We start from the raw sequence: 15,244 nt of genomic DNA, 5'->3' as shown, positions 1-15,244 counted from the left end.
GCTTGAGAGAAGCTTTGGGAAAAATTATTCGAATGTTCCAACTTTTGAAAACGTATTTCGACGGCCTTCCTTCACCCCTAATAAAAGTCAGTTGTATCCGCCATTTTTTCAGTAATCCACTATCGACGCTCTGGTTCATTTTTGTTCATGCACAAGTGAAAATATATTTTTATTAACTAAAATTTTTCCAAAGTCGAGAAATTATTTAATTATTATCTTATTAGTTTTAGTCCATGATTTTCGAAGAAACAAAGAAAATTGAAGGAAATTTAATCTCAATTTTCGTTTACTCATTTTTAATTGTCTTCAATATGTCAATCAGGGGTTGCTACGAATGTCTTGAGGTATGGACTCAACAGTTTGCTCATGTAAAACTATTGGAATTTTTCACTCACTTAAAATCACACCCCGGTTTCTTCGAAAAATCAGTCAACAAGAGAAATACGTCAGACCGAAGACGTCTTCAACAATTCTGGAAACACCGTTCACTTCATCATCTGATATACAAACGATCGAACCAGACAGTGATTGAATCTTTTAATTATTTTTAATATTACTTTGCTTTCTCTTTTATCATTTCCATTATTTTTGAATAAAATTGTGTTGCTCTCTCACCTATTACATGTCGCATTTTTTAGTAATTTATATATAATAATAATAGGGAAAAAATCGATAACTAAAACAAACCGTCCCGGATTATGCCGGAAAAAATATGGTCACATAAGTTTAGAATCTTACTTTCAACGCTTCCACTTAGTTTGGTTTGGGCAAAACGCATTTTTACAGTGTTTCCTATTACCACATTATCATAATTTCTTAAACCACATTATTCTTAACATTGCCACGTTTTGAACTTTGGTCAGTGATTTCAATAATTTCGCGCGGAATATTTAGCAATTGGTCGACGTGCTTGAATTCCGAGCGATAACTTCGATTTCAATTACTACACTTAAAATCCTCTTTCTTGAGGGTACATTTGGATGCAGGGTGTAAATCACCACATACTACACAAAGACTGCGTAGAGTGCAATATGATTTGGTACTCTCTTGGCAGGTGCATTGTACCAGGACACTCTACGACGTAAATCGAATGTGTTTCATTTTTCTTTAATTGGTTAGCATTTGGCATCAACTCCATCTTAAACATTGGTTGTGGTACTTTATTTCTATTTAAAATATTTTCAACCGTTTTACTGTCGTAATCACGTTCTTTAAGACCTTCATTGATTTCATTAGAATCTACCGAAGACTCTATACCTTTGATAACAACAACTACGCCCTTAGAGTTCTTCAGATGATAGGAAAAATAATGTTTTGTGATTGTTTGACAAGAATTTTATAATTTCCATCAAACTAAAATATGAATTCCAGGAATGCCTTCGGCCTTGTTGATGAGTGCTGCGCAGCACTTATTATGGTTATTGTCTTTTTGTTTTGCCCACTTGTTTTTCAATTATTATACTCTCGCAACCTGTTGCTACAGAGTATAATAGTTTTGTTCACCTAACGGTTGTTTGTATCACCTAAAACTAATCGAGTTAGATATAGGGTTATATATTATATATATAAATGATCAGGATGAAGAGACGAGTTGAAACGGGTGACTGTCTTTCCGTCCCTCCGTCCGTCCGTGCAAGCTCTAACTTGAGTGAAAATGGGTGAAATCGGGTGACAACTCCGCCCACTCCCCATATAACGGTACTGCTAAAAACTACTTATAGCGAGATAAATCAAGCACTAAACAAGACACTAAATTTTATTTCTGGGATGGTATAAGATGATTTTATAGGAACCACGTTTTAAAATTAGATAGTAAGCGTGGCACCGCCCACTTTTAGGTGAAAACCCATATCTTGGGATCTGCTTAACTGATTTCAACCAAATTCGGTAAATAATATTCTTCTCATATTTCTATGTTATAATACGAAAATGGGCGAAATCGGACTACAACCACGCCTATTTACCATATAACACCATTTTCAATTCCATCTGATTCTTTCACTTTCCACTATGCATATCAAGCAACAATGATTATATCGGGGTAAAAATTTGCGTGAATAATACGTTTAAAGTATGCCCCCTTGTGACCAAAAATTGTCTAAATCGAACCAAAACTATTCAAGCCCCTAAGTACTAAATATGTGGACCCCAGTGCCTATAGTTGACCTTCTACAGAAAATATCAGTCAATCCACAAAGAAATCTCAAACGAATATACCATTTGACTTTGCGAGAGTATAAAATGTTCGGTTACATCCGAACTTAGCCCTTCCTTACTTGGTTTTTGTTTATATTTGTTAGTGTTATTATCCAAACAGATTTATTTTGGGTTTTACGTCCTTAGCTTGTAGTTATTAATTTCACTCATTAGATTTTGTTTATTGTAATGTTCTTTGGATTTGGAATTGATTTCACGGAGCAAATTAAAGAATACGTCGAGCACTTTGAAAGCTTCCTTATAAAAAAAAAAACTACTACTATAAAACTTTTTCTTACGGTTGGCCCGGATGCAAGACATAATTTAAAGTGATTATTCAAAGATGGTAAAATACCGCAATTGGCCTCAAAGATGACGAGCTCATATACCTATATATGTTATCTTGATCGGTGCTTGAAAGTTCGACAGGTTTAAGCAAGCAAAGATAAATGTAATTTCTTCCAAAACATTTTTTTTAACAATAGCGTGTTCAAACAAACAACATAAACTACATCTTAACAGAGGTAAGTTTCACACTAATGTGGTCTATAATGGATATGTATTATGTTCTATATTTAAAATAAAAATTTTTCCTATCAAACAGTAGTAGCTAAATAGAATCAGTAGTATATTATATATGGTATATTATATAAATATTTCTAATTATATTTATACTTCAAATTTAAATTTCTTCTTGAAGTAGTGTATATACATTTAAAATCTTTACTAACATGATCACGACTAAACTATATATAGAAAAATGTATCCGGAAACTCACCCGTAAGTGACTTAGAGGAATACCAATTGTTGTCAACTGCATCAATCTTTCCTTTTCCTGGATTACCAATACTATGTTGTTCGTCTGGACTGACATTTTCATCTATTTGTCTCTGCAGCGATATTTGAAACTGTGTAGATAACCCATTGATGCTATCAGTGGAATCTTCTAGGGACACTTGAGTTTGTCGAACAATATTTTGCTTGAAACATATATCACTGTTACTACAGTTATGAACAAATTGATTTTGTGATTGGATCTGCGAGCAAAAATTAATTTTCGAGATTACATTTTCGTTAGAGTTCTTTATCACGGTCACAGTGCTATCTGCATAAGTGATTGTTTTTCTCGCATGAGAGAAGTCTGTTATGGCGTCACTATTATGATTGACAATTTTCTTCGTTGAATGATTAGTAACACTGTTACCAATGGATGTATCGGTAATTGTACCTACAACATCATTTGTGATTACTGCAGTTACGTCAAGATGGTTGAGTATATGCGGTAGATTACTTCCTGAGTGAGAGTTCATAGTTTGTTTTTCTTGCGTACCAACCATTTTATTGCAGTGGGCGTAGATGATGATTAAAACACTAATATTAAAAAGTGAAGTTTTTAAAATTTAGAATATGATGACTTCCTATAGTCATATAATATAGCGTTGATGTTTATTGCTAAATTTTTTTAATCAGCTTTTATGTTTATATAAAATTTGCGATTGCAAAAAAATATTAAATTTGTCCATTTTAGAATATTTCTGTATTTTTAGATGTGAATATCTGACATTATCATCGCATATCTTCGGACTTAAAAATCATTTCTGATATTTCTCTGACTGTTTGAAACAAATATTTCAGATTACAAGTCGTACTTATTTTAAAGTCATATACATCTACTAGTCAATATACCCGTATATACTACTCTTTGAAGTCCCAGATTCAACATTTTCTACCACAAGGAAGAACCATACTTTTTCTATTTTATTGATTTTTAAATTTTTGCGCTTTCATCCTTTTTGTATTTATAAACTTCTTGTTTGTCGAATCAGCAGTACTATTAGTAAGTATTAAAGGTACAACTGACGATTATAGTTTGCACATGCAGTTTGTGTAGTTTTTTTTCTTCAGGTGTCCTAATTTGTGTATTAATATCAATTTTCGCAAGCAGATAGATGAATAATTTGACTCTTCAAAATTTAGTCTTAAACAGGCGACGAATTTCGTGATAATGCTGACCTGAAAATGTATGTAAAAGTTTAGGTCGTGAATTATAATATGCAAACATCATTAAAAACAAGAAAAAACGTTAACTTCGGTTGCACGGTTGCACGAAACTATAATACAAAGGATGACAAGAACTTGATTTTGATCGGTAAATTTGTATGGCAGCTATACACACTATCGTGACTAGATCTGATTTTTTTGAAAATTGCACCGTTGTCTTGGACAATCGCCCACGCAAAATTTGATGAAGATATCTCATTAAACGAAAAAGTTTTTCATACGAGCACTTGATTCCGATCGTTCAGTTTGTATGACCGCTAGGCGGGTATAGGGTCTCCGGCGTTTCCTTCAGGATATTTCAAAGTTCGTGGCAAACTGAATATAGCCTGTTCATGATATAAATAGGGCATTATTGAATGAGTATAGAACCCCTAGGTTGAAATCATGTAATAAATGTATAAAATAGCATTCCTAATATTATTTACAATAGATGTAAGCAGCATCTATTTTCTATTTGTTTAACATAATATTAATATAAATTGACGTTGCAATTAGAAGTTGTTTCTCAGCAAAGCTATTATAGCCTTATTAGTGTTACTTCTTATGTTATTTAGCCAACGTGTAGTCAATATGACTAATACTTACAACAGAATAGTGCAATACAGTTATAAGAATGCAACAAAGTTCTTACGTATTGATTTTTGTGGCCTTCCTTTTTACCTAAATGACTAGTTATTCAAAAAGCCCATGATAATATTTGATGATAGCAGTGTAGTATAATTTCATCTTCTCCATTTTTTTGCTTTCCTTAGATACTTCACTTCGAATATGATCATCTCATCCAATCCAATTTAAAACTAATGATTTATGTGCCACAAGCTGGACATACCTGCAGTATTAAAAGAAAGATAAAGCAATTTAAATTACATACAAGTAAATGTTACTTGTAAATGTTTATTGTTCGCTTGAATTGTGCATATATTAAGAATGTTTTTTTCTACTTGGAAAATATACTAAGCGGTGTTTGCGTAAAAGGTTTCAGCTTTGAATATACATATATATATATATATATATATATATTATATATATCTAAATCACGTATCCGGGGTAAACTCCTAAACTACTGTACCGATTATAGTAAAATTTAGCACACTGAGTCCAGATTTAATCGAGTTTCATCCACCTTAAAAGTAAGAATAATGTATATCACAATTGTGTTAAGGGGCACACTTAGTATTAAGTTTTGAAAAAAACCGATATTTCGAATGCTTGTACCCTTAACAAGTAAGGAAGGGCTAAGTTCGAATGTAACCGAACATTTTATACTCTCCCAAAGTCAAATGGTATACTTGTTTTAGATTTCTTTGTGGATCTTGCCGCCACACGTGACTTTTTGGTCACACGGTGGCATACTTCAAACACATTATTCACGCAAAGTTTTACCCCGATACAATCATTTTTGCTTGATATGCATAGTGGAAAGTGAAAGAATCAGATGGAATTGAAAATGGTGTTATATGAGAAAAAGGCGTGGTGGTAGTCCGACTTCGCCCATTTATGCTCTATGACATAGAAATATGAAAAGAACGTTATGCACGTTGGTTGAAATCGGTTAAGCAGATTCTTAGATATGGGTTTTCACCTAAAAGTGGGCGGTGCCACGTGATTTATGGCGCTTTTAGTAGTTTTTGGCAATACCGTTATATGGGGAGTGGGCGGTTTTGTCACCCGATTTCACCCATTTTCACAATGTAGATAAAGGTGCCAAAACATTTGCTTTCAGTCAGTTTTGTTATTATAGCTATGGAAACGTTTTAAAATTAAATGAAAACGCGAAATATCAATCGCGCATTTTCGTGGTAGTAACAAAGAACGTAGTTGGACGAGAAGGTGCAAATTGAATTTTGTACAATTCTCGATTGGACGGCAAACAGAGCTGAAAAATTCCGAGCAGGGAATTCATCATCATCATTTCGCAGAGATGAGAATGCTCTCTAACAGAAATACGTATCTACTCACGTAAAGACAAAAATTAAATACTTTGAACAAAAAATACTAATGCCACTTCACATATGCATGATAATTTTTAGTCATATAAACGGTTTTTATAATGAAAAATTGATAGAATATGATTTTTTTTTTTGCAAAAATGCGGCATGATACAATGCGAAAGATTATGCAAAAAAATATATTTTACTTTTTTTAATACTTTTCATACATATGTACATCAATATGGAGTTCATTTACATTCTCTGGTGAATCTACATTCACATGGAGAAACAGAATTTTTGATATTATCAGAGAACGTAAATGATAAATGTTAATTTAAGTTCTCTGGAGCAACAACACAGAAAAGTCTCTCTGAGTATATGACATAATCCGATTGTAGCAGCTCTGAAAATTTTGAGCGTATTTACTACTTTGTTCTTCTTTGTCCGATCGTTTTGTATACATATGTAATAAAAATACACAAGTAAGCATGAGGTGTACTCTTTGTTAGTGTGCACCATTTCAGTTCTCTGATATTTACACTAGTTATGAGTCAAAATAAAGTGCAAACATGTTTATCCTAATTTAGTATTTAGTTTTATGTTTAGGGCAATTGCAACTCTTGTGTACTCAGTATTTGATAGGGCATTCCGCTAATTTTTAATGGAAGTAGTAAAATTCATAATGTACATATCCCGTTATATAGTTACTTGTATATATCAAACTTGGTATTTTGCCAGTGAACTGCGACAGAATAAATTGTTTACAAATAGTTAGCAGTAGTTATTTTTTTAGTTTTTTGGGAATAAAATTGTAATTTAAAGTCAAGGGTAACTAAATTTTAGTTAACATATTACCAAACAAAGAAGAAAAAACTTTTTACTTGCTGACTTTTTTAATGAAGCCACTTTTCAAATAGGAAAAGGATTTATTGGTGCTAGATATAAAGATTTGGCAAAGAAATGTGGTATTTCGATCACTGAAGCCAGGGAAATTGTGGAAAAACAGAAATCGTTAGGAATAACATAAAGTTTAAAAACATTATGTGGATGGAAATGGAAAACCACTATTCAAGATGACCGAAAAATTGCAATGGAAGACAAAAAATATCTACTAAATTCAACAAGAGAAATAAAAGAGTCCTGCAACTTAAATACTTCATTACGTAAAGTGCATTGAAGGTTGGTTGAGTTGGGAATGAAAAGCTATTTCGCAAAAGGAAATCTCTACTTCGCGCAGCAAATATTAAAAAATGCCTAAATTTTGCGAAAACTTACGTTAACATGCGTTGAAATCGTTTTGAAATCGCGTTATTTGATCAGACGAATCGAAACTTGAGTCAAAAAATTCCAAAAGGAGTAAACGGGTGTGGTGTGAGCCCTCAAAGAGACTACAGCCAAAATATATTTCATACACAGTCAAGCATGGAGGGCTTATGGTCTAGGTTTGCTTTTCACCGGCAGGAGTTGGAGGACTGGTGAGCTTCATGTTGATGTATTGAAGGAGAACCTTTCGAAAAGCGCTGAGGAAATGTGCCTGAATAGTTTTACCCTTCAACAGAATAATGATTCCAAGTACAATAGCACGATAACACAGCGCTTTAACAGCGGATTGAACAATTGGAGTAGCCCGGTGGAGAAAAATTCCTAAGGCTACACTAAAAAACTTACCTGTCAGCACGCAGCAAGCGAAATGCTTGACAGAGGTCATCAAAAATAAAAGAGGACATACCAAGTATTAACATAAATTTTGATTTAACATTTAATGAATACCCAGAACATTTGTTATATTTTGCACTTTATTTTGTCTTATGTAGGAAGTAGGGGCTGCAAATAGTTTTACTACTGTGTATAGTTTAAGAAAGTTATTAATATTATTATTTTTTATTTTCAAATGAAATATAAGTTATCGTCTTTACTTTGAATAAATCTACATATCCACATATATGTATTTATGTTAACAAGCATATAATATTAGTGCCCATACTTTGCACTTTATTTTGTCCGATAGTGTATATATGTGTTGTGAACAAAGTGGATTTGAAAAAAATTTATTGCACAGTAATAAACAAATTTATTTATTAAATATTAGACTTAAGTAGTAATTATACAAAAGGTGTGTGTGATATAGTATTATGTACATATGTCTTTGTTTATATAAACCTGAATTTTTTCTTTAAAGCTAGGCTTATATATTAATATATGCGGTTTTATTCAAAAAAAAATTAATAAAAATTAATTATCTGTCATTGTAACAAAAAATATTTGATTGATATGTGTGCTAAGAATATTCTACAATAAAACGAATATTACACTTTAAAAATGTGTTCAGCATACATAAAACACAACAAAAATGTTAATAGTTTTCAATAAAAAAACTCTCAAAACTCTAAAACACAAGAAGAAAAAAAACATAAATAAAGATCAAATACATACGTGCACCGGCTACTGATCATGTGCATTTGATGTGCTTGTCTCTGCTTGTCATGAGTTTTGGTTTAACATACACATGTTTTGATAAGCAAGACCGCCACAACTCTGTGCAAATAAAAGCGAGGAGTGTGAAAAAGAAACACAACTACGACACAATAGCAAATATACGAAGTGTCAGTTGCTTCTCTCGCTTATATAATATTTCTTGTGTAGACACCAACATATGTACAAGTGTTTAAGTGGGAGTGGCCATCGCCACCAATTTTAAAGGAAGGCTGACTTCGAAAATGTCAATTGCAATGCATACGAACAAAGTATGGTATACTATTCTGTTAAGCATCAGTAATATTTATTGCATTACATCATAATTTTAAACGCATTAACTCGGTAGTCGATGCGCAGTGATCCAGAAAATTGCGCATCACTAAGTGTGCTTTTACACGGGGACTCAAAAGAGTCTCAAACCAGTTTATTGCGGGCGAGGGGACGACGAAGAAAGACGAAGGGGCCGTGCCACTTGTGTTCGGGTGGCACGCTTTGTATTCTTGTTCGTAACAGCTCGCTGCTACCCTTTTCAGCATTCCTTTTCACTTTCAAATCCTTTGAATGGTTGCAAGAGCGCTTGGTTTCAAATGAATTCGATCGCAAATTTGAATTCTGTTATCTATTTTTTGTATGTAATATGCAAATATGTATGCATAGAATAATAGAAATATTTTTAAAAATTGTAAATAAGGAGAAAATTAAGATATAGATTATGGAGTAAAGAAATTATGAATTTTTAATATGCAGTAAAGAAATTATGAGTTTTTAATACTTAAAGATGAGGAAATTCCTATTATAAATTTGGCCTTGAAAATATTAGTAGCGGATATTCAATACATTCTTGTGGATTAGGGAATTCCCGTCTTTAGTATTTCTTTGAAACTATTTAGCGGGTAGGTACTTGTGTTATGCATATTGTTCTACCATATTCATGGTAATTCATTGCAAGCAAAATGTGTGACCATCATCTCAACATACAAATGAAATACGCAGCGTTGCGCAGTGGAACCGCACAAATATTTACGAAAATTTTGTGAAAAGGAATGCAGAAAAACTAGACTGGAGTTGCTGGACTCTTTTTGACCGTGTGAATGCACAGAGCGATACCAAAAGAAAATTTGAAAAAAATTAGACTCTTTTAAGTCCCCGTGTAAAAGCACACTAAGTAACATGATGCTTTCTTACATTTAAATTCATCAAGATGGCGGTTTCGGATTGGTAGATTTTCTTCTTATTTGTTTTATTAAATTATTTTAAATAATGCATTTATTTTCAGTGATTCTGACAAAAAAAAAATGGACTTTTGAACGAAGAAAGCTTTTGTTAACGACAAGATTAAGGTATGAAGGGGCGTTTGTTTCCAAAAAAAAAAACGATCCGTGCTTTGGGAGAAAATTCTCCACGATGTACTGAGTTGGCAACTAAGTAATTCACTCATATGTAGATGGCTTCAGTTGAATTTTTAGGTTTGCTGGCGTAGTCCAAATGTAAAACACATTTTGTTATTTGATAGTTGGCAATTCAGCTGTCAATCAGTAAAAAAAAAGTTTTTTGATCGGTTGCGTAGTTTTCGTTTGGCGTTCGTTGAAAAATGGAAGATCAAAATTTTCGTCATATTTTGCTTTTTTATTTTCGCAAAGGGAAAAACGCATCGCAAGCTCACAAAAAGTTATATGCTGTTTATGGCGACAAAGCCATAAAAGAACGGCAGTGTCAAAATTGGTTCGCCAAATTTCGTTCTGGTGATTTTTCACTCAAAGATAAAAAACGCTCTGTTTGTCCAGTTGTACCTGATTCAGTTTTTTGCTTACATTACAGAATAAAGTTATTTAGTTCCATGAAAAAATTTTCTTTGATTTTTTTTTAATCCGCAATTACTTAGTTGCCAACCCAATAAAAGGAATGGACACGGAATTCTGCTACAGTCGGGACGACATCACTAGAACTTTTTAAACTAGATGGTAACGTACAAGTGAATAAAAAAACGTAATTATGGGGAGTTTTATGAAGAGATGGACAATTAGAGTCCTCGTTCTTAATAATAAAATTATAAAGCACCATACAAGCCATTATTATGTGCTTTCCCAGGGACATGTTTTGTATTTCAAGGTAATTAAGAATTCGAAATTTTTTTTTTTTTCAAAATACCAAAGGCTCTGAAGACTCTTGTCGAGCACATTATTGAAGCTTTTTTGTTCTTGTGTTAGATGCACATTATCTTTATATGATACCATTAAAAAGTTTCCAAGGGATAAGCGCCGTCTTCCAATAAATGGTATTGTGGAGGAATTTTCAGCGTTTTGCTTACGATAGCTTGTCGTATTGGGCTGCTACGCCACGGATGTATCATGACACCGTCCTGGATATCCATCGAAAACATCAGTTAAACGCATTTTGCTATCCACTTTTGCCTAAAAACATTGAAGTTTTATTTTAATGTGGAATCTATATATATGGAAAAATTACTTACCTGTACAACAATTAAAAAAATTCCTTTTCTATTGTAATAGCTAATGTTATCAGTTTTAGGCTGCTGAATATACATTTCATCCACGCACCCTAACAAAAATGGAAATGACATTGCACGACTAGGACTGATCCATAGAAGCTCGTTGGCACTCTTCGGTTAATGGAAATTTTATTAGCTTAGCATTCAAGGGACCGACTTCTTTTATTGTTCGTATAAAGTTATTTTACGTAGTCCCAGTTCCTAGGTGAAACCGATCACTTAATTCTCGAAAACTATTTTGATTACTAAGTTTCCACAAAGTTAGGTGTATACCTATTACATCTTTGCAATGATAAGCAAGGTCGGCCAGTTCGGGGTGTTCTCCATAATGGCTTTAGCATGTATTGAAGTTTCTGTAGAGGATGTCCTAGTATTTTTTATAAATTAGATGATACCCAACCATATGAATGTGCAAAATATGTGTATAGTTACCTCACAAGTGTCTGGTTTCATTCTAAAGTAGGCGAAAAATACATCACTTGGCATTTGCTTTATAGTTTGCCAGAATCCACAGTTTTTGAGCACCTTTCTCCTTACTCGCTCTTTATTAATTGCGCTATATAAAACTCATACTCTTTTATATTTTGCCTTAAAATTTTTTTTTATAGATCTAAATAATATATATACTTCTATTTTCGGCGAGATTTAAGAAATTCTTTGAAATTAAGCTCTTGGCTTGACTTCCATTTTAGGTTCCATAAAATACTTATTATATTTAACACCCCGAAACTTATAACTTAGTAAGTAAAGCGACTAATATAAATTTTTCATAAAAAATAAAAATAGTTCCAAATTTGAAAAAAAAAGTATTTGTTTATAAAAACGTATATTTTGATGATTCAACATTTCTCTCATTGGAAAGCTGAGAAAAAATAGTAGAGAATAAGCCGGCTAGTTATTTTTGTATTAATTAGTTTTCTTCGAATACGTCAATGCCTAAAAGTACTTTTTTCAAAAGTTGAAATTTTGAAAATTCATAACTCCAAAATTTTTCGTATTGCGTCGAAATAAAAAAATACGTGTCCAATATTTTACCTCAAATAACACAAACAAAAAATGTTTTGTACACAAACTTAAGGTTGAATGTAAATTTTCGATGGAATATATAACCATATATAACCGATTAGGATGACGGAGCGAATTCAAATCCGGGTGACAGTCTGTCCGTTCTATTGAAATCATCGTAAAATCTATTTTTTATGAGCTACTTGACAAATTTAAACGAAATTAGATTTATAACATTATTTCGACATTCCCATATTACGATGTGCGAATTCGGTCTACAACCACGCCTACTTTTCATCTTAAACAATAAAGACATCGAGTTAAAACTTTGCAAAAAATACTGCCGAATATCGATCGAATCCATTGTGATGTGATATGTTAGGCGTAATGTAAAGCAGCACCCTGTCTTACTTACATATAACTTACCGACTGTATATAGTAGTCATAGTGTATACGGGTGCAGGAAGAGAGCAGAAGAGTGCTCGTCGCACACCATATGTCTTATCATATGGTAATGTTTTGTTCAAAATTCATCGAATGTTTTCGCAAAATTAACGGCTAACCCCCAGATAGTAGTACTCAGAAGAAAACACCAACGAAAACTTGATCGTTGCCGTTTAAATCTTGCATTGTTCTGTGGAATGCTTCGAGAATATTTGTGAGCTATTATGCACTCATCTCAAACTATGATTGAATTTTTCCTTGATCAGTAACAACAATATTAATAATACACAAAGAAATATGAGCGAGAGAAGTAACTGAGCACTTCGCATATTTGCTATTGTGTCGTAGTTGTGTCTTTTTTTCACACTCCTCACTTTTATTTGCACAGAGTTGTGGCGGTCTTGCTTATCAAAACATGTGTATGTTAAACCAAAACTCATGACAAGCAGAGACAAGCACATCAAATGCACATGATCAGTAGCCGGTGCACGTATGTATTTGATCTTTATTTATGTTTTTTTTTTGTTCTTGTGTTTTAGTGTTTTGAGAGTTTTTTATTGAGAACTATTAACATTTTTGTTGTGTTTTATGTATGCTGAAAAAATTTTGAAGTGTAATATTCGTTTTAGAATATTCTTAGCACACATATCAATCAAATATTTTTTGTTACAATGACAGATAATTAATTTTTATTAATTTATTTTTGAATAAAACCGCATATATTAATATATAAGCTTAACTTTAAAGACAAAATTAAGGTTTATATAAACAAAGACACATATATTAGTATATCAGACCAACTTTTGTATAATTACTAAGTCTAATATTTAATAAATAGATTTATTGCCGTCAAATAAATTTTTTTCAAATCCACTTTGTTTACAACACATACATATATACAATACATACCAGAGTACTGAAAGAATCAAAATCAGATCGAAGCCAGACGTTATTATTCTAAAAAAAAGGAGGTAGCGTCGTATGCGGATATCCCAAGGGAAATTAAATGTGATAGTGGCCTTGAGGAATTGAAAGAAGATCTGCTAATAGAACTAAAAAACCAAGCAGACAAAAGAGCCGACATGTTCGAGAGAGCCCTATAAGGAGTGATTGGTGAGATGGCGGTAATACAGCCAAAAACGCATAACGTTACCATTATGTGCAAGGATCTAGACGAGATAACCACACCCTAAGAAATCTGCGACGCATTACAAGAGGAGTGTGGGACTCAAAATCTAGTGAAAGAAAATGTTAAAAGTATGCGAAACATCCGAAGCGGCACACAAATAACCCTTATATGCCTGCGCGCCGAGGACGACAAGACCGTATTTAAGCAAGGCAAAGTAAAGATCGGGTAGTGTATTCATCTCCGGGAATATTCATCTATCACTCGCTGTTTTAGGTGTTTCGAAGTGGGGCATATGGCGCATAAATGTCGCAACCCCATTAACAGGTCTTCCCTCTGTACACGCTGCGTACGGCTTGTCCTAAGTATCAGGATATGATAAAGTCAATGGAAAAATGAAGATATTACAATTAAACCTTAACCAGCGCTGCAGTATAAGATCTGCTAAAACAGACGGTGCTAGAAGAAAACATAGATATCGCCCTGTTAAGCGAGCAACATACTCAGCGTTCGGAAAGCACTTGGATTAAAGATATAAGTGGCAAGGCAGCAATATGGTCATGCAAAGAACAAGCTTTCACATCGTGCTCCAGAGAAGCCCAAAACGGCTTCACATGGGCAAATATATGTACATGGAATATACCTTGTAAGCTGCTATGCTCTTCCTAGCACGTCAATAAATGAGTTCAAAGACTTTCTCCTTGAGCTGTCTCTAGAGACTAGAAGCAAATCTCCGATAATAATAGCGGAAGATTTTAATGCATCGTCTACTTCTTGGGGTAGCAGAAGCACGAATCATCGTGGCCGTCATATCCTAGAATTCTTGAGCCAAACGAGCCTTACAATAATAAACAGTGGCACGCAAAACACCTATCAAAAGGACAATAAAGGTTCCGTAATAGACCTAATGTTTGCTAACGACGCGCTTAGCAGGCATATAAAACCCTCTATTAGTCAAAATATATACACCCCCTCTATTAGTCAAAAAATAAGACCTATTGGCTATCGCGAAAAAAATTAAAAACTCCAAAGCGCATGGAATAGATGGTATACCAAATAGAGCCCTAAAAGAAGCCATGACTCTGAGACCCAGTTTGTTTGTTAAAATGTACAATGCGTGTATATTGGAATGCATGTTTCCGGCCCCGTGAAAGTTGCAGCGTTTGGTTCTACTCTCAAAACCGAAAAAGCCACCTGAAGAACCTTTATCATATCGACCTCTGTACATGCTCAACAGGATTGGTAAAGTGTACGAAAGCATAGTAAGAAACCGCTTGGAGTAAGCAATCCAAAAAGCCGGCAGAATCAGAGAGACAATACGGCTTTATAAAAAAAAAGGTCGACTATTGACGCACTAAGTGAAGTCGTTGATATTACTAAATGTGCAATAAGTGGCTAAAGATGGAAAGGTGACGCAAAAATGTATTGCGCAGTAATTACCCTGGATGTGGCTCTGGATGTGTCATCAAGGCTCTGTACGAAATATGCGCTCTCCAA

General features: G+C 33.5%; 1 protein-coding gene across 12 annotated transcripts in view; it reads right to left on the bottom strand.

Annotated features, from left to right (window-relative positions):
* Nucleotides 1–15,244, bottom strand: part of Dyrk3 (Dual-specificity tyrosine phosphorylation-regulated kinase 3) — a 199,068-nt gene that overhangs the window by 77,782 nt on the left and 106,042 nt on the right. For 7 of the 12 annotated variants that reach the window (XM_070112476.1, XM_070112475.1, XM_070112470.1 and 4 more), the window contains 2 exons: nucleotides 4,889–5,086; nucleotides 2,975–4,209 (listed from right to left, as the gene is read on the bottom strand). In XM_070112476.1, coding sequence (XP_069968577.1) covers nucleotides 2,975–3,533 — 559 coding nt within the window. In that variant the 5' untranslated portion in view covers nucleotides 3,534–4,209; nucleotides 4,889–5,086. Of the gene's footprint in view, nucleotides 1–2,974; nucleotides 4,210–4,888; nucleotides 5,087–15,244 lie in introns of those variants that run through there. The other 5 variants (XM_070112473.1, XM_070112474.1, XM_036375909.2 and 2 more) reach the window with 4 other exon arrangements.

This window comes from Bactrocera oleae, chromosome X (assembly GCF_042242935.1).
Source record: "Bactrocera oleae isolate idBacOlea1 chromosome X, idBacOlea1, whole genome shotgun sequence".
In the NCBI taxonomy this organism is placed as follows: Eukaryota; Metazoa; Arthropoda; class Insecta; order Diptera; family Tephritidae; genus Bactrocera; species Bactrocera oleae.
This window is presented reverse-complemented; position numbering and strand designations above follow the sequence as displayed.